General features: G+C 43.1%; 2 protein-coding genes across 3 annotated transcripts in view; one reads left to right on the plus strand and one right to left on the minus strand.

Annotated features, from left to right (window-relative positions):
* Positions 1-9765, plus strand: part of POLD2 (DNA polymerase delta 2, accessory subunit) — a 49562-nt gene extending 39797 nt beyond the window's left edge. Inside the window, exons 6-11 of the mRNA XM_073622192.1 lie at positions 1240-1438; positions 3174-3254; positions 3547-3704; positions 3785-3912; positions 6343-6444; positions 8027-9765. Of these exons, the coding sequence (XP_073478293.1) occupies positions 1240-1438; positions 3174-3254; positions 3547-3704; positions 3785-3912; positions 6343-6444; positions 8027-8169 (811 nt within the window). The 3' untranslated portion in view covers positions 8170-9765. The remainder of the gene's footprint in view (positions 1-1239; positions 1439-3173; positions 3255-3546; positions 3705-3784; positions 3913-6342; positions 6445-8026) is intronic.
* Positions 9766-11928: 2163 nt separating this feature from the next.
* The window catches only part of AEBP1 (AE binding protein 1), an 86021-nt gene continuing 78141 nt past the window's right edge, over positions 11929-19808 (minus strand). For both annotated transcript variants that reach the window (XM_073622190.1, XM_073622191.1), the window contains exons 18-22: positions 19499-19678; positions 19028-19412; positions 16520-16659; positions 14850-14949; positions 11929-13015 (exon numbers count right to left, since the gene is read on the minus strand). In XM_073622190.1, coding sequence (XP_073478291.1) covers positions 12459-13015; positions 14850-14949; positions 16520-16659; positions 19028-19412; positions 19499-19678 — 1362 coding nt within the window. In that variant the 3' untranslated portion in view covers positions 11929-12458. The remainder of the gene's footprint in view (positions 13016-14849; positions 14950-16519; positions 16660-19027; positions 19413-19498; positions 19679-19808) is intronic.

Consider the following 19808-nt stretch of genomic DNA (forward strand, 5'->3'; position numbering starts at 1 on the left):
CGCATGGGTGTTTACACCCATGCGATCTGATTCCTCTCCGATTTTACAGTTCACACTGTGAACCGATTTAGGGTTGTGTGACGTTGTACCCAAACAAAATTGACGTCCTTTTTTCCCACAAATAGAGCTTTCTTTTGGTGGTATTCGATCACCTCTGCGGTTTTTATTTTTTGCACTGTAAACAAAAAAAGGGCGACAATTTTGAAAAAAAAATATGTTTTACTTTTTGCTATAATAAATATCCCCAAAAATGTTTTTAAAAAACAAATTAGTTCATCGGTTTAGGCCGATATGTATTCTTCTACATATTTTTGGTAAAAAAAATCGCAATAAGCGTATATTGATTGGTTTGCACAAAAGTTATAGCGTCTACAAATTATGGGAAAGATTTATGGCATTTTTTTTTTTTTTAACTAGTAATGGGGGTGATCTGCAGTGTTTAGCGGTACTGCGACAATTGACATTTATACAGCGATCAGAACTATAAAAATGCACTGATTACTGTGCAAATGTCACTGGCAGGGAAGGGGTTCACACTAGGGGGTGATCAAGGGGTTAACTGTGTTCCCTAGTTAAGACTGACTGGAGGAGAAGACATATCGTTGTTCCTGCTTACTAGGAACAAATGATAGGATATCTCCCCTCTCTCGCCAGAACAGGGATTTGTGTGTTTACACACACAAATCCCCGTTCTATCTCTCGTTCCAATCACGCTGACCATGCGCATCAGGTCCCCCGCCATGCCGCGCGCACCTCCAGTGGCTCATAAAGGGGAAGACATACCTGTACGGCGATTCGCGGGAACTTGCCACTTTGCTGACGTATATCGGCGTGAGCCGGTCGGCAAAGTGGTTAATTTTACATCGACACCCACAGCAGTTCGCAGAGAGCAGTGTGAACTGCCTGTGAGTGAGATGTGATGTGGGAACCCGCAGAGGAATCATTCTGGTTCCCGCATCGAACAAGTGTTAACCAGGATTTATTGCTCTATAAATATACCCGATAGTATGTCTCTTTGCAGTAAAAAGTCTCCCTGTTCGCAAATTTTTCATTTCTAGGTAAATTTCTACTTTGCATATGAACAAGCTCATATCGATAGGCATACATCTTGGCACAGGTTTGAATTATGCAAATATTGCCATTGTTGACAGATTAAATCATGTTTGTCATTGAGTTTTCTCTGGAATTTTATAGACTTCTATTTATTTTATATGTTCCTTCTTGGCCTCTTTGCTGCAGGTATGTGTTGCTGACATCTGGCTTGGGACTAGGTGGAGCCAGCGGGGATAGCTTGTTGGGGTTACAGCTGCTCTTAGACTTGGTGACTGGACAGGCTGGAGCAGAGGAGGAACAGGGCTGTGCTGCAAGGATATCCCGTGTCATACTGGCTGGTAATCTGCTCAGTGAGAACACACAGAGCAAAGACTTCTTGAACAAGGTACCTAATGATAGGAGTTGTGATTAAATAATTATCATTTAGATATTTTAATAGCTCTGACAATTTACGCAGCGCTTTACATATTGTACGTTCACATCAGTCCACGCCCTCAAGGAGCTTACAATCCTAAGGTGTCCCTACCACATATGCATACACATACTAGGGCTGATTTAGACAGGGGCCAGTTAATCTTCCAGCATGTTTTTGGAGTGTGGGAGGAAACTGATGTGCCCAGGGGTAACCCTTGAAGAAGCATGTAAACATTTAAAATCTGTGCAGGTAGTGTCCTGGTTGGAATACATATAAAATACTTTTTTTTATAAATCCTATAAGTCTTTCCATAGGTGTTTTAAAATTATAAATACACCATTTAATCTGGTTCACAGGGAACTAGTAAAAATAGTTGATTTTGATAGTGACCTCCTGAAATAACCTGCACAACAGTACTCAGTCTTAGAGAGAAAGGGACAGCACTCTAAGCTACTACTTTACACCATGCTGTTATAGGAGAAGTACAGGTTTGTAAAATAAAAACATCCATACTCACCTTTATGCTGTAGCAGCTGTCACATGTCGGCCTGATTGCACTGTTCTCAGTCTGCTCGGAATGGGCAGCAGGGAATGCCAGCCACTGCTCTCCACTCTGCACCTTCAGCACTCGCTGGAGCACAGGGCAGGTGGCAGCTTCTGCTTAGAGGGGCAGCCAGCTGTCAAAAAGCCAGCTGGGGGGATTCCAGCAAATTTGCCTGCTATCAGCTGACTCTAGGTCACGGGAGAGCAAAAGTAACCCACGAGAGATATATAGCTGAAATAGCTTTGGCCATAATTCTCTTTTAAGCAATTGTTTAGACTTGCTTATAGAGGAGAAAAAAGCAAAATGATCATCTCATTTGTGTGCTGTTGCTCAATGTCCATTTACTGGCTAAGGGCAGGTTGGTGATCAAGTGTATTGCTTAAAGCAGACCTGCACCCAAATAGTAAGCTCCGCTTGTCTGCCTCCTCCCCCCTCCGCTGCCACAGTTGGCAACTTTCGGGAGGGAGGGGGTACCTGGTTTTGTCAGCCACCCATTCCCACTCGCAGTTAACTCAGCCGGAAGTTCGGCCCCCCTCCTCCTTCCTCCCGCAGCCTGGCCTTTCACAAAGTGCAGTGTGGTTTGCGCATGCGCAGTAGAGAGCTGGCTGTGGGATGTTGGCAGCACCTGAGAGCCAGTTGTAAAATTTGGCTCGGGTGAAGACACCGCTGGATTCCAGGGCAGGTAAGTGCCCTAATATTAAAATATTTGTAGCTGCTGACTTTTTTTCTGAAGGAGCCTGGAGCTCTGCTTTAACTGCAGTAGGGAAAAGTAAGGTCAGCAACCTAGCTATGGTGTTAAGCCAGCCATAGACAGTGCAATTTGTTTTCCTGCAACCATGGGTTTTAGTAAATAACTATCATATCAATAACCCCATCATTCAGTTTAAGTGAATATTCCCCAGTGATTATTGCTAGCAGCAGTAGCCGCTATACCCAAGTTGTCTGATCAATCAACTTGGGTACAATCAGCCTGCCCATACATGGTTTGCATCTTGTCCGGACTCTGCTTAACCGGCTGAGATTCGAACCATCTGTGGCCGGCTTCAGACAGGAGTTCCTGGATCACAAATTGGCTAAATGAGATTATAAGTTGTTTGGAAGGTAAAACCGTTTATGTATATTTATTTCAGCTGCATATTTTGCGGTCTTTATTTTATCTAGGCCAAATATCTCAGTAAGAAGACTCAAGCAGCCAGTGTGGACGCTGTGAAGATGCTTGATGAGATCCTTCTTCAGCTCAGTGTAAGCTTCTTTGTATTGACTTTGTTGTATATTGTGTGTGAATGCTAGGTTCTGTGTGGGATAAAAGTTATGACCAATTAAAAAAATTAAAAGTTATGGAATGAAAGTCCTTTCATGTGCAGAAGACTTTCGAATTACCCTGCACACAATTGGATGTTTGCTGTTTCTGCTGGATATAAAAATCGTACATGTGCACTCCACTTCAGTCACTTCACACCCTAGTAAATTGGTTGTATAGTGTTAGAATTGTGTGTGTCCTGGGTAATCTTGACCAATTATTTCCTGTCTGCAGGGCTCTGTGTTTGTAGATGTCATGCCAGGAGCCTATGATCCAACAAACTATGTCCTGCCTCAACAGCCCCTCCACCGATGTATGTTTCCTCAGGCTTCTCCGTACTCTACCCTTCAGCTGGTAACCAACCCATACGAAGCAGACATTGATGGAGTCAGGTATTCCTTCTTACCTTTTCTATATGGAATAGACTAAATACACCTGATAGAATGTGGAATGTGACCGCCTATCTCCACAGGTTTCTGGGTTCCTCTGGACAGAACATTACTGACATATTTAAGTACTGCAGTATGCAGGATTACCTGGAGATCCTGGAGTGGACGTTACAAGTAGGGCACCTGTGTCCCACTGCCCCAGACACACTAGGTAAGAGTGCACTATCTGTGTAATGCCATCTACTGAGCACACGCTACTGTCACCTTACAATTAGGAACCAAATATGTGCATTGGTTAGTAAATGTATTGATTTACTGTATATACTCTGTTACTTGCTGCAATGTTCAAGTTGGCTAATTTAGGAGCCTGTATCAGCTGGCTTTGGGCTTGTGTTGATGGAATGAGTATGAGACTCTACTGAGATCATTCAGAATTCATGACAGGTGCTTTCTGACCTGTATTTGACCAACATCAAGTGGGTTTTGTATTCCCACAGACTCGTATTGGAATACAAAGCCCATTGGTCCAGGCCCTTCTGATTTCTGAATTTTCTGCATGGTGCATTCTAGTCATTAGATTGCCCTTTTTACAGGCAGAAAAAAAAAGGCGGTTCACCCCCCCCGACTGTCCCCTTAAAGTGGTCCTAAAGGCTCAAGAAGATTTTTTTACTGGGATCTCTCCCTCCTCATTGGCTGAGACAATGGCTCACACTGCTGTCAATCTAAGCCAGTGAACCAATGAGGAAAGGGAGGGGGCAGGGCTGAGCCATGGCTCTGTGTGTGAATGGACACACAGAGCAGCAACTCAGGAGTGAGCCTGCTCGGGTACCCCTATAGCAAGCTGTTTGCTCTGGGGCACTTGGCAGAAAGCAGGGGCCAGGAGCGCCGGCAGGGCACCCAAGAAGTGGAGGATCAGGGCTTCTCTGTGTAAAACCACTGCACAGAGCAGGTAAGTATGACAGGTAGGTAAGTATTAAACAAAAGAAAAATTGTCTTTAATATCACTTTAATCTGCAGAGGCAGCTAGACAGGTTTGTACACCTTGGCCAAAAAGCAAAAATTATACTTCCCATCACATTTGGCAAGCAGTACTGCCACTGTACACCACCTGCAACCCTGTGCACGTGGTTGTTGCATGGTTTTTATGGGCTTTTCAGGATTAAAACAGGTGGTGAGAAGATCACATATCACCTCCTAACCGTTTGTCAAATGCCCTCTGGAAAGTGATCCACTACATGTTGCTTTCCAGAGGGGCTGCAGGGGCTGTCACTAGTGTAAATTAATACATACACATTTATCTTTTTAAAGGCACTGCAGGTACAGAAGAGTATTGATTGATCCTGAAAGCTATCCACTGAGCTTTCTAACTTCCGTGTACTCTGGCTATTTGCTGCACTAAAATCCAAAGCGTTGTTGTCAGCATTGCCCAGTTCTACCCTTTGTACAACAGAACAACCTCTTATGATATGGGAATGAGAAGTGGCGAACTAGACAGGACTGACAACACTGTTTGGGATTTCACTGCAGCAGAGGCACTGTGTTGTCAACTCAAGCAGGAAGTTAGGAGCTCACTGGATTTCTGGCTGATCGACTTTTTTTTTTATTGAGATACAAAACATGTAAAAATGTACACGTATTGCAGAGATGTAGTGATTTATGTTTTTGTTTGTTTTTTTGCCCTAACCTAAACATCAAAGGGTTAGTTAACCTTTACAGAAACCATGCATAGGTGAACGAACACTGGGCACCCTCCCCATCACCCCAGTCTCGCTGTACTTACCTCCGGGGTTGCTGAGCTGTCCGCATCCCTGCAGCCGCACCAGGGGATTTGAAATCCTCGCTATTCTCCCTCTTCACCGTGTAGCACTTCCAGGACTGACCAGATCAATTTACTGTGATGACGCTGGCCAATCAGACTTGATGCAGAAGCGCAGCATGGAGAAGAGCAGGGATTTGAAATCCCCGGACTGCTGGGGGGGTTGCTGACAGCTTGGCAACCCCAGAGGTAAGTACAGCGGGGCCCGGGGGAGGATGGGTAGGATGTCTGGTATTAGTTCAATATGCACTAATGTCTGGGGGAATTATCTTTTAAGAATTCTTTTCAATTCTGATATTTTCTTGAGCGTTTTAATTCTGGTTTTAATGGGTATTTACTATAATAATGGAAATCCCTTCTTTATTTAGTGTCATTCTATGTTGTAACATAAAGGAATCATTAAGCCAGATTCTGTGCCCCAGCACTTTAAACGCTTGTTTGCATGCTTTGCAAATGGTAGTAGGCAATTTTGATTATATTGTTACTAGGGATGCACTGATACCTGGTATTTAAGGCTCAAGTCACTATGACAAGCCGCCTGGGTTCACACCGGAGCGGTGCGGGAAACCGCATGTGATTTGGACAGGAGTTGCAACGCATTCCTGTTTAAATCACCTGTGATTCTTTGCAGTGGGATTTGAGCCCATTCATTTTGCATAGGCTTAAATCGCACCGCAAAAGTATCGGTTTTAGGTACAAATACTTTTGCAAATGCTTAGTATCGGCACAACCCTAATTGTTACAATATAATTTTTCAGGTTCTCTAAAACAATATACATTGTAATTCACACAGCATGGCAACATGACATTTCTCCTTTCCTGCAGGTTGTTACCCCTTTCACGCATCAGACCCTTTTATCCTGCGTGCCTGCCCCCATGTGTATTTCTGTGGAAGTGCTCCCAAGTTCAGCTGTAAAGAGATTGAAGGTAGGTAGTTTGCCGCAGATGTCTATTATACTTTTCAAAGCTTCTGCAGTTCTCTGCATTCCAGCTGTAGGGTGTTGAAACAGTAATGCCGCGTACACACGACCGGTTTTGCCGTCGAAATAAACTCCGACGGAATTCCATTCAAGCGGTCTTGCCTACACACGTTCAAACCAAAGTCCGACTATCCAGAACGCGGTGACGTACAGCACATACGACGGAACTAGAAAAAGGAAGTTCAATAGCCAGTAGCCAATAGCTTCCGCATCGTACTTGCTTCAGAGCATGCGTCGTTTTTGGTACGTCGAAACAGCATACAGACGAGCGGTTTTCCCGATAGGAATTGGTTCCGTCGGAAATATTTAGAACATGTTCCATTTCTAGGTCCGTCAGAATTTTAGAAAGAAAAAGTCCGATGAGGCATACACACTATCAGAATAGACGATGAAAAGCTTCCATCTGAGTTTTTCTGTCAGACATTCCGCCTCGTGTGTATGGGGCTTAAGAGACATTTGAATTGTTGACACCTTTTACTATTGTTTTCTGCATCAAACTCAGATCTTTAAAGCGGAACTCCAGCTTCAGGCATATTTACTAATTCTTAAAAAAAAAATAGGTATCCTCTTGTCAGGTGTTTTACATTCTCTTTTCAGTCCTGTTTACTGTATATTTAATTTTGACTCCCTGGATACTACATCCAGCTCTCTACTTCCGTTGCTGGCTATAAGAGCTTTGGCTCTTGTAAAGGGAAAGGATTCTGTCGTTAACCCTCCATTTCATCTTCCCTTGTCAAGACAAGGGAAGAGGAAAGTGACAAGAACTGTAGCTTTCATACACGCTGCCATTTACCTGCCTCTCCTCTTGTCCTTTCATTCGGTTTACAGAACACAAGGTATTTTGTGAGTAATGGCAATGGAAAGGGATGGTAAATGACAGGATCCCTTCACTGCCAGTGCTGGAAGTAGAGTGCTTGATGTAGTGTAATGCCCTCGTACACACGATCGGACATTCCGACAACAAAACTGTGGATTTATTTCCGACGGATGTTGGCTCAAACTTATCTTGCATGTCAAGAACGCGGTGACGTACAACACGTACGACAAGCCGAGAAAAATCAAGTTCAATAGCCAGTGCGGCACTTCTGCTTAATTCAGAGCATGCGTGGACTTTTGTGCGTCGGAATTGTGTACACACGATCGGAATTTCCGACAAGTTTTGTCGGAAAATTTGAGAACCTGCTCTCAAACATTTGTTGGCGGAAAAAACAAATGTTCTATGGAGCATACACACGGTCAGACTTTCCGACAACAAGCTCACATCCAACATTTGTTGTCGGAAAATCCGATCGTGTGTACGGGGCATAAGTGTTGTTAGAAATTAATGAAATATTCAGGACGAAGCCAAGAATGTAATATGCTTGACAAGAGGTAAGTTCTTGTTCTCCTTATGAATTTGTAAAGTTACCTGTGGAAGGAGTTATACTTTTATTGTAGAATATTTTGCATACAGTCTGCTCAGAGTAAGAGCGCATAGTGCATTCTCTATGTTCTATGCAGAGTTCTAATCAAATCTGTAATCCCAACAGGTCCTGAGGGCCAACGTGTTTTATTGCTCACCGTACCAGACTTCAGCAATACACAGACAGCCTGCCTGGTGAACCTTCGTACTCTACAGTGTCAGCCAATTAGCTTCTCTGGATTTAGTGCAGATGATGAGTCATCTGACTGACTGTCTGTCTATTTTTTTTCTGTTAAGACTGATTACCAAAAGTTCTTGGATTGTGGTAGGTGAGGAAATTCGCAAGAAAGACTATAAATGGAATAGAAAGTGTAAAACCTGTATTGATGTCCAGGCCATGAAACCATTTGTTTTTATGTTCACACTTCCAGCAGGACACAAATTAAATGTAATTTAGTCAGAACATCAAACTGTTGGTTTAAGATCGACTTGTAACTTTTAAGGTACCCTGCTAATATCCACAATGATTAGAGCTTATCACTTTACCTGTCCAATTCTACTAAGTAGATACCCAGGAAATGCAATTAATGTTTATATGAATTTGAGAGTGTTTCTATGTGTTTAATAAATTACCTTTTTCCCATTAATCCTTCAAAGTAACGAATGACCCGATAGCCTGCCTTATCTGTTGGGACAGTTCCAACCCTACCAAACTCCTCGGTGTTTTCTTGTTCAAAAAACAAGGGGGTTTATGGGGTAGCAGATTACTCCCCTTTTCTGAGTATCATTAAATTGGCCCAAAGACTATGAGTAAAAAATGTCAGTTCCTTTGTTAGGGTGGTAACTAGTTTTTATTTTATGTCCAGGGGACCTAATGTTAAATTTTGACTTCAGGTCTGTTTTACATATTATGCAGTAGTTCACCCCCTGGTGCTTCTGTTTATCATAGACTGTGGTGGAGGATGAAATGGATCATTTAGAGTTCTCTTACCAGTAATTAACAAATGAGTTCACCTTTGGAACATGTGACAGCGGGCAGGGGATCCTCTTCCTGCTGTCTCATTTTGAAAACAGTGCGGCTGTGTGGTGCTTCGCTCAAGCCATTGCAGTTGACGGCTTGTAGTTCTCAATGAACTATGAGAGCGCTGGTGAGCATCCTCGTAGTTGATTGATCTTCTTGCTCTCAAGTAATTGCCTGCCTGTATGAGAAGTATGGAGAGACAGCTATCCTGAGCGTCTGCAGGGGCTGGACAATGCACCTGTGATCTGCTAATCGCGGGTGCAATGCACTGCAGGCTCCTTAGAAAAAAAATAATAAATGCACATTTTTTTCGCCTGCAAAAAATGTGCATTTATTTTATTTTTTTCAAAAGGTAAACTTATCCTTTAACCTTTCCTGATTCCTCCATGACATCCTAGTCAGTGATGGTGAACCTTGGCACCCCAGTTTTGGAACTACATTTCCCATGATGTTCATGCACTCTGCAGTGTAGTTGAACATCATGGGAAATGTAGTTGTAAAACATCTGGGATGCCAAGGTTCGCCATCACTGTGACCTAGGTTAATTCCCACCCTGTAAGATTGCTTTTTGATATACATCTATCTTATTCTGTAGAATTTATTAATGCCATGGGGCCCCCTAAATTCTCTGTCCCAATGGGTAGGCAGTCAGTCTGCTGGGTTTATAGGCTGTCGCCAAGAATCAGTGGAAAGGCAATTATCTTTAACAGTCATTTCAGTTTTCAGCCTTGTTACAGGGACAAGGGACAAGCCTTATGACTAATTTCTCCTGGTAATACACTGCAGAAACTAGCAAAACAGGAATGGGGCAGAGCTAGTGTCATTCTAAATGGGCGGGGGGGGGGGGGGGGGATGACTGGTTAACAAGGACACCAATTTTACTGTTGGCTCATATCGTGTTCATACCGAGTTTTTTTCTGCATAATGTTGTGGGTGTTATTGACCTTGTATGTTAGTCCATATAGATATTTTTCTTATGCTGCTAGCACAGATGAAACACTCTTCTTCTACATTTCTATATATGTTCCCAAATCCAGTTTTTAGATACCACTTCCCTAGTATTACTTTGTACATGGTGCATTTTGTAATAAAAGGAAAAATTGGACAAATGTCTGTGTATCCCCACTGGTATCACAATTTTTTTTTTTTACGAGCCTGAAGAGTGCAAGAAGTATACTAAATATGCTGTAAATCTAATGGTTGTTTTGAGGTCCTTTGGAAAAATTACTTATTTGCTTCCCTCTGTTTTACATAAAAGGTGCTTTTTAAAGGCGACTGAAATATCACATTTGTACGGTATGCTCTTCATTGTGAGTTATTTTTTTAAATCATTACAATGCCTACATATTAAATATTTTCCCTGCCAGTAAATTTGTAATTCTGCTTTACTAGTCTTGTCATTGACAAACATAAGCCACATTGTAGAGGGAGGAGAAGGGCAATTTTGGGTTGATTTACGAAAACTGGAGAGTGTAAAATCTGGTGCAACTGCGTATAAAAAAAAAATAGTGGAAGCCGAATTGGTTTCTGTCTAAGGCCCCTTTCACACAATCGGACCGTCCGTTCAGGTCCGCCTGTCAGTTTTGATAGCGGACCTGAACGGGCGCTCCATGTTAGCCTATGGAGCGACGGATGTCAGTGGAGACATGTCTGCTGACATCCGACCCCGTCAGATCTGCTAAAAGCAGACAGACGGCCCTACGTCCGGATCCGTCCCTATTGGATCGGGTGAAATCTGACGAAAACGCACATGCTGTCCGTTTTCATCCGATCCCTCCATAGGCAGCAGCGGCGCCTGACAAGACCTGTCATCCGCCGACTCAGCGGAGATCAATGGAGAGATCTCCCGCTGAGCCGGCGGACCCCGTGGAAACGGAGTCCGCCTTGTGTGAATGAGGCCTTAGCTTAATTGAACAAGCTGAAGTTAGAAGCAGATTGCACAGCTGCACCAGATTTTTGCACTCTTCTTTGTTGCTTACTTAATCACCTCTCCATCAAGGCTGCTCACATCATTACAGTGCTGTTAGGCTGCTTTCACACTGATCCGCTGTAAAAGCACATATGCGTTTTTGCTGCTCAGGTTTTTAAAGGACACTTGACTCAAAAATTGTGCCAAAATCGCATCTGCGTTGTTGCCACATTTTTACCATTGCTTTCAAGGTGCGTTTTTTTTTTTAAACCCCCCAAACATACTCCAAAAATGCTGCAAGCGTTTTCTTTTTTTTTACGGTAACGGTAGCGCACCGCCCCAGTATGTACACATTCATTGATTTTAAAGGGAAGCAGGCACTTTTATTTGAATGCAAAAGCGCTTGAAAAACTCCTCAGTGTGAAAGCAGCCTTCGAGCAACCAAGTGACCCATGAAGCTGTAAATGTGAACCAGGACATTGGAAGTCGTGTTCCTGGCTAGGCACTATGGCTGACAAACACTTTACATGTAATTAGAAATTGAGTTATAAAGTAGTGCTATGGCCATACTGTTGCTAAAAAATAATTAAAAAAGATACCATTTATTTATAAAGCAAAGCTCTTAGCAGGCTGGCTTCAGGATGAGAAAAAAAGTAGAGGGTCTGGTCACTGGGCCTGTCAAAGTCACATGACTGGCTCTCCTCCAATCACTGAGTTCTCTCTGCTGCATTAAGCAATGCAGGCTTCAACCCACGAACCACATTTAGTGAAAAGGCTGTTAAATGTGTGCTGCGGTGTACGTACTCCAATGGTCTATAACAGAGAGCTGACAGTGATATTCACTTTCCGTTATAAGCGAGCCCCTAATTTCAGCTGTGTATGTAGCCGTTTGCCTGGATGCTTTATTGTAGCACTGATCTCACCATTACCAGGCAGTGTTTTCTTTTGTATTTTTATACATAGGAGTTGAAGTGAGATAATAAAATTGTCTCTAAAAGACTTTGTGTGTGTTGTGTTACTGTTAAACACTTACGCCATTCACTGTCCATCCCTGGCTATCATCAATTAGAGGATTATTGAACACGTCACAGGCGTCAGCGAGATTTGTAGAAATTTATTTTTTATTGGTAATTGATGAAATTTTACATACTTGGACAGGATTGTGCTCTGTGGCCAGTTTCCAGTAGGACCTGCAGGGTGTTAAGCCAGACATCTAACAGGCATATACATTTTTCCTATGGAATATTTACCTCCTGTGCCAGAGGGGATATAGTATGTCCTGATGTATGGAAACTCTAGCACTGCAAGGATTTAATTAAGCGTTAAGTGAGGCAGCAAGGCCCTTCATAGAACGACAGCACTGTTCTCTGCAGCTACGGTGGACCTTCCTTTGTGGTTTACCGTACAATCGCTATATACACATGAAAAGGGGTGTTTTATATGCAGCCAATCAGAATCCACCTTTCATTTTCTAATCTGCACTGGAAACTTGACAGCTGGAATCTGGTTGCTCTAGACAACACCCCTGACTTCTTCTTCAGGAAGTGTTGACTCCTTTGGGGGGTAGAAATTTTAACCCTTTTGTGCCAAAAATCAGTCTGTAGCTCATTTTCATTCATTTTTATCCTCTTAGAAGTCCCCAAAGTTTACAGTATAAGTCTCTGCTGTGGTGAATGGAGCTACAGGAGTAGTGGCATCCTCTTCCCAGATCTCTGTCTCCACCTCTGTGACAATTTCTGTATAGGTCTCAGTTTCTGTGTCCCACAGAGATTCTGAAGGAGTAGGTGGCTCCAACCGGCGGGGCGGCATAGTTGTTGGGGTATCGGTGGGAGGTAAAGTGGTGGGAGGTAAAGTGGTGGTTGGTTCAAAAGTTGTGGTGGGTGGTAGAGTGGTAGTAAGGTTGCGTTGGCGATTGAGCCACATACGTCGGCGCTGTAGACGAAGCCTTTGTGCAGGGGTGAGCTTGCGACCTCCAGGTGGTGTTAGGCGGAGAGGTCCTTTGCCTTTCATTGCAATGATCTCTTTGATTCTCTTCCAGTTGGAGCGAGCCAGGACAAAGTTGCAGTAGGTTGCCCCAATGTCGTAGCCAACATTGCATGTCTTAGTGCTCTGAGTGTAACCTTCGGCCCGTGCTGTTACTCGATACTCTCCAGGGTTCAGGATACGCCAGAAGTCCCCGCCAGCCGCTGTAAGGAATGGAGACATTTTATTTTTATTTTATTTATTTCAGGTACTTGTATAGCGCCGTCAATTTACACAGCGCTTTACATATACATTGTACATTCACATCAGTCCCTACCCTCAAGGAGCTTACAATCTAAGGTCCCTAACACACATTCATACATACTAGGGGCAATTTAGACAGGATCCAATTAACCTACCAGCATGTCTTTGGAGTGTGGGAGGAAACCGGAGTACCCGGAGGAAACCCTCGCAGACACAGGGAGAACATGCAAACTCTAGGCAGGTAGTGTCGTGGTTGGGATTCAAACCAGCGACCCTTTTTACTGCTAGGCGAGAGTGCTACCCACTACACCACTGTGCCGCCCACATTATACGCAACATCGAAGACATGTCAGTGTATGTGGTTCATTTCCCTTTAGTTCCCTGTAGGAACCTGTTTAGGCAGGTTTTGGAGTTTGTACCTACCTTTGCTATTCAATGTAGACCTCTGTTTAATAAGTTTATCGCTTTCAAAAGGTAAATATGTCATTTTTAGGAAAGGTTTGAGACAGGTGGTTTCCTTATAATAAAAAGGGGGGGGGGCAATTTTGCAATATTAAAATGCTTTGCATAGCAATAGACAGCATCTAACACTGCTCTCTCTAAAGTAACCACTGTAGCAGAGGCCCCTAGTGTACACTATATTACCAAAAGTATTGTGACGCCTGCCTTTACACACACATGAGCTTTAATGGCTTCCCAGTCTTAGTCCGTAGGGTTTTAAAATTGAGTTGGCCCACCTTTTGCAGCTATAACAGTTTCAACTCTTCTGGGAAGGCTGTCTACAAGGTTTAGGAGTGTGTCTATGGGAATGTTTGACCATTCTACCAGAAGTGCATTTATGAGATCAAGCACGGATTTTAGACATGAAGGCCTGGCTCGCAGTCTACGCTCTAATTCATTCCAAAGGTGTTCTATCAGGTTGAGGTGCAGGCCAGTCAAGTTCCTCCATCCTAAACTCGCTCATCTAAGCTTTGTGCACTGGTGCGCAGTCATGTTGGAACAGGAAGGGGTCATCCCCAAACTGTTCCCCTAAAGTTGGGAGCATGAAATTGTCCAAAATGTCTTGGTGTGCTGATGCCTTAGGAGTTCCCTTCACTGGAACTAAGGGGCCAAGCCCAACCCCTGAAAAACAACCCTACACCATAATCCCCTCTCCACCAAATGATTTAGACCCGTGCACAAAGCAAGGTCCATAAAAACATGGATGAGTGAGTTTGGGGTGGAGGAACTTGACTGGCCTGCACAGAGTCCTGACCGCAACCCGATAGAACACCTTTGGGATGAATAAGAGTGGAGACTGCTAGTCAGGCCTACTCGTCCAACATCAGTGCCTGATCTCACAAATGCACTTCTGGAAGAATGGTCAAACATTCCCATAGACACACTCCTAAAACTTGTGGACAGCCTTCCCAGAGGAGTTGAAGCTGTTATAGTTGCAAAGGGTGGGCCAACTCAATATTGAATCCTACGGACTAAGACTGGGATGCCATTAAAGTTCATGTGTGTGTAAAGGCAAGTGTACCAATACTTTTGGTAATATAGTGTATGACCCAAATCACCAAACTACAGATTGGGAGCTGTCTCTTGAGTAGTGTATTTATCGTTACAATGAGAAGATCACTCTTGTTCAGTCTACCCGGCAGTTTAGGGAGAAGTATTTTTACACTTCCATAGGATTCATCCTGATCTTTATACACCCAAATATGTACCAGCTTTGTTGCATGATCCTCTTTTGGGAAACTGCTGGCTTACATGTTACAATATAGTTTACTAAAAGTTTGTGTGTCTCCTCACCTGTTGTGACATCATGATTTATTTCTGCCACCGAGATGGAAGCATTGGCTATCGGTTCCCCATGTCGATCTGTTACAATGCCTTTAATGCCGCGGTGAACCTGTTGGAGTAAGTAGAAATTTGTATACTTATGGACAGTGCTAGGCAATCTGTTGCCTTCTAGCTGATGAAAACCTGGATGACCCAGGATCCCTGCCTCTGCACTGGACACTGAAATAATATGGTGGCTAAAATATCTCATGTACTCATACATGCTGTAAGAGGTGGTTTGGGCTTACTTAGTCACAAGTCACTAGAGTCATATTAGTGGTCATTACATTTTTTGGTTACAGGAGAATTCTTCATCCTTGCATCTTTTTTTAAAAATGATGCCGCTAAATACCTTATTTCAGAGTGACGCTGTGCGGTCACGTGACCTCGCACCGCTCTCCTCTTCCGATCTAAGGACTACTGTGAGAGGGGCTGAGATTCCTCTCTGTCAGCTGGGAGGTCACATGACCTCTGTGCTGTCTGCTTAGCCAGTCCCGCTATAGTCTTTAGATCGGGGGAGGAGAGCGGCGGGAGCTCATGTGACCGCACAGCGGCACTCTGAAATAAGGTATTTAGCAGCATCATTTTAAAAACCATTGACACTGGGGGTTATTTACAAAAGACAAATCCACTTTGCACTACAAGTGCAAAGTGCACTTGACATTGTACTGAAAGTGCACTTGGAAGTTCAGTCGCTGTAGATCTGAGGAGGACATGCAAGGAAAATAAAAAGCAGCATTTTAGCTTGCACATGATTGGAAGATAAAATCAGCAGAGCTTCCCTTCATTTCAGATCTTCCCCTCAGATTTACAGTGACTGCACTTCCAAGTGCACTATCAGTGCAATTTCAAGTGCACTTTGCACTTGTAGTGCAAAGTGGATTTTCCTTTCGTAAATAACCCCCCACTGTGTATTATACCTTGTTATAGCAGAGGAGCTGGCAGTAAAAATAATATTATTATTATTTCAGGTACTTGTATAGCGCCGTCCAGTTACGCAGCGCTTTTACATATACATTGTACATTCACATCAGTCCCTACCTCAAGGAACTTACAACCTAAGGTCCCTAACACACATTCATACATACTAGGGCCAATTTTCGACAGTATCCAATTAACCTACAAGCAAGTCTTTGGAGTGGGAGGAAACCGGAGCATCCGGAGGAAACCCACGCAGGCACAGGGAGCACATGCCAACTCCAGGCAGATGGTGTCGTGGTCGGGATTTGAACCAGCGACCCTTTTTTGCTGCTAGGTGAAAGTGCTGCCCCACTCTCCAAAGTAGAGGAAATTCACATTTACATAGGCGTTACTGGAAAAGGTGTCTCCACTGAAATATTGCCACACTTCCTGTTCTGGTGAAATTTTAGATGTTCCCTTACTTTTAATCTCTATTACCAAGGTCACCAGGACAAATAGGGTTGAATCCCTCCATAGGAGAAATACACGACAATACAGACTCAACAGGAAATCTTGCATTTCCCTACTGTATCCAAAACAAAGCAAAATTGGCTTTAGATACACTTTAAGGGAATTCTGAAAACATGATATTTTGAGGGAATTCTATGGCCACAGGCAGTGATTTCTGGTTGTTTCAATGGCATCCAAGTGACAGGTTGATGCTGGAGAAGACCACTAACCTGCTCCATGAATGTTAGCAGAGCTTCCTTGTTGATCTCCCACTCTTCAGCCAGCTCACTCTCATGTGGGAACTTATCACAGCCTAGATATATGGAGAGCTCCAGACAGTTTGTATGCAGGTAGCTAAAGTCATTCATGCCTTTAAAAAAGAGAATCGGAGTCATGGAAAACAAGTCAGATCAACAAACCTTGACTACATCAACTATAATGCAATTATATTTTAACAGTATGTTACCCAGTGTGAGCTTTGCTATCCAGCCACTTAGAAATAAAAAGGCATTTTCCTGCTTCTGTGATTTACAAGTGAAATTCATAGCACAATGTTTCTCACAAGCCTGGGCTGAGCTAATGTGTCTAGCATCCTTTAGTGTGCAATAAATTCAATAAACTTCAGATGCAGTTGGTGGATAACATTTTAGAAAAGAGAAGTACAATTTCCCTAAAGTGTTACTAAACCCAGGACCCTGCATTCACAATATCTATTCTCAAACAGGACATGTCCTATTTTAGTAAATATAAATTGCTATTTTTTTTTATCGTCAGCAGTATATAGCAGTCTTGTGACTTCTATCAGTGTCTAGTTAAACCTTGAAGGAGGAGTTTTAATTCATCTCTGATTGTCCTATGAGGCTGCAGGACCCCTGACCCTCTGTCTGGACAGTGCTGATTGGCCCTGTGCTGATCATATGCACCCTCCCAAGGAAAAAAAAAAAACATCTAGCAATACACACCAAACTGAGCATGTGCAGAGTGACTCCAAAGTCTCTGTCTTATCGGGAGATAGATTGGGGACAGTGGAAGAAGGGGAGGATCAGAGAAAACAGGATCAAACAGCCTTTTTACACAATGCGGAGCATTAACCCCTTAGGTTCTACAGTGAGTATAATAAGCATACTTTACTGCTTATACGGACTGATTTTACTGTTGTGGTTTTAGTAACACCTTAATGGTAATGTGCCAGAATCAGGGGTTGAAGCTCCATATCCTATGTCTTTTACAAACAAGTCAGCGGTGACAGCTTCTATATTTTTATTCTCACAATATTCTGCCATTGCGGATTTCCCATTCTGAAAATGCTAGTTGCTTTGGTAGTCATGCTGATCCACTGGATTCATTACATTTTCAGCTATTGAAGCGAAGTATTGTACTCCTGACTTTATTTAGACTTAGTCCTTTAGAAAGTGCTGAAGCCAGAGATAGTCAGACAGGTAGCATTTTTAGAAGATCAGCCTTGATTTAATTAATCAAATGTGGTGCTGGGATCATCTATCATACCGTAGTATTTGAGTTGACGTGCTTGTGTAAGGGATGTAAACAAAGTAGACCTATCCAAAGCTTAAATTGAAATATGTCTGCAAACTCATAAAGGAGATTTCCCCTCCATTCATGTCCCTATGACATCAAGAGAAGGAATGGAAGAGGCAATTGTGACCTAGAAACACCAAAAAAAAAAACATTATAAGAAGTTCTAAGCATTTATCATTTTTTGTGTCTGCTGGAGAGGGAACTTACCCTAAAATAACACAGATGACATAAAAAAAAAACTGTCAGAAGCCCTAACTTTTTCTTGCTTTATCCATAACAAAATGAAACTGCTTTGGTTGGAGTTTTGCTTTAAGGCGTACACCTTGAGAAAAAGAGATTTGTTTGTTTTATAAAGCGGAACTAAAGTTTAATATAAAAAAAAAAAAAAAATTGGAGCAGGCAGGCTCTTTATTGCAGAAGAGCTATGCATGTCTCCCTCCTGATTGGCTGAGACACAGCAGCAGGTGCCATTGGCGCCCGCTACTGTCAGTGAGCCAATGAGGAGCTAGAGGGGGCAGGGCTGGGTCGCGGCTCCATGTATGAATGGACACACAGCTGCGGCTTGGCTTGGTGCCCCCATAGCAAGCTGTTTGCTGTGGGGGCACTCAGGAGGAAGGGGCCAGGAGCGCTGGCGAGGGACTCGAAAAGATGAGGATCCGGGCTGCTCTGTGCAAAACCAACTGCACAGAGCAGGTAAGTATAACATGTTTGTTACTTTTATACAAAAAAAAACAAGACTTTCGTATCACTTAAGTTCTTTAAAACACACACAAAACTGCTGGAAGGTGGACTTAGGCTGTTGTTCAGGGCACTAGGATAATGACAGTTGGATTGTGAGGGCAATATGTACTGATGTGTTCTTACTAAGAGCTGGAGTTATTTCAACTCATCCACCAATCAGGTTAAGGTTTTCAGAACAATTCTGACGCTGATTGGTAGCTGAGAAGTAACTCCAGTTCTAGATAAGACCATATTGATACAAGAGGCTCTGACTGTGGTCATACCCCCACACTTTCCTTTCCTCCAGGTTTGACATCTAGGAAACTCATCATTTCCCGGTGACCCCAAAGTTTTCTGTGAAAGATCTGCAATTCCACATTTCACCTATAGGTTCATGTTAGTAAGAGCTGCGACAGTGGTGCAGTTTCAAAATACAATTGTGGTTTTGTGATTGTTTATCACACCCAGTTATAACAACTTACTGCCAGACTCTGGTCTCCATTTAGCTCCGTTGGCAATGCCCATGCCCTTGGTGTAATCATCTGCATGGCAGCTCCCACGAGCTATATCCCCCATGTTTAGATGGGCAGAAGCATAAGCGATTGCAAGCCACCTGAAGATAGAATGATCAGAAGTCTTTGACACTCCTTCGCCGTCCTCTGCAGATACTTCAGACACTTGTTCTTCCTCCTCTTCATCTTCAATGTATTGCTGATGAGGGCGATACACGGGCTGCTCTTCCTCTTTTACTGCTCGTGCCATGTCATAGGGGTAAGAGACCAACTTTTCTCCACCTTGTAAATTGGCTCCCAAGACAAATGGATTTTTTTCCATCCAGGCAATGATGGCTCTAGTCTCTGTTGCCACCTAGGCAAGAAAAAATTTGTAGTTACCATTGTTTTCCACCACACAATTCTACTGTTTCATCATCACATGCCAGTAACCAAACTCACTGTGGCATCCTCTGCCAAGAAACTTTCTGGAATGGGCAAGTTATTGTTTGGTACTCTGGAAGGAACCCATTTTCTGTCCTCAGCTGCCCAGAACGCTGTGTTCAGGTCTGGGAAATTGGTAAAGATATCATAGCCTTCTTCTGTCCAGTGTCCCAGTGCCCAGTTACCCAGTTCGGAGCCCTGAGGTAATACAGGAGAAATGCACATGATGTTTTGAGGATTATCTGATACGTCTTTATTGCACATTTTATAAAAGCTTCAACATCTATATATATTTTCCAACTGTTTTTAAGCAATCCTTATTCAGTCT

Source organism: Aquarana catesbeiana, linkage group LG03 (genome assembly GCF_042186555.1).
Source record: "Aquarana catesbeiana isolate 2022-GZ linkage group LG03, ASM4218655v1, whole genome shotgun sequence".
NCBI classification, from domain to species: Eukaryota; Metazoa; Chordata; class Amphibia; order Anura; family Ranidae; genus Aquarana; species Aquarana catesbeiana.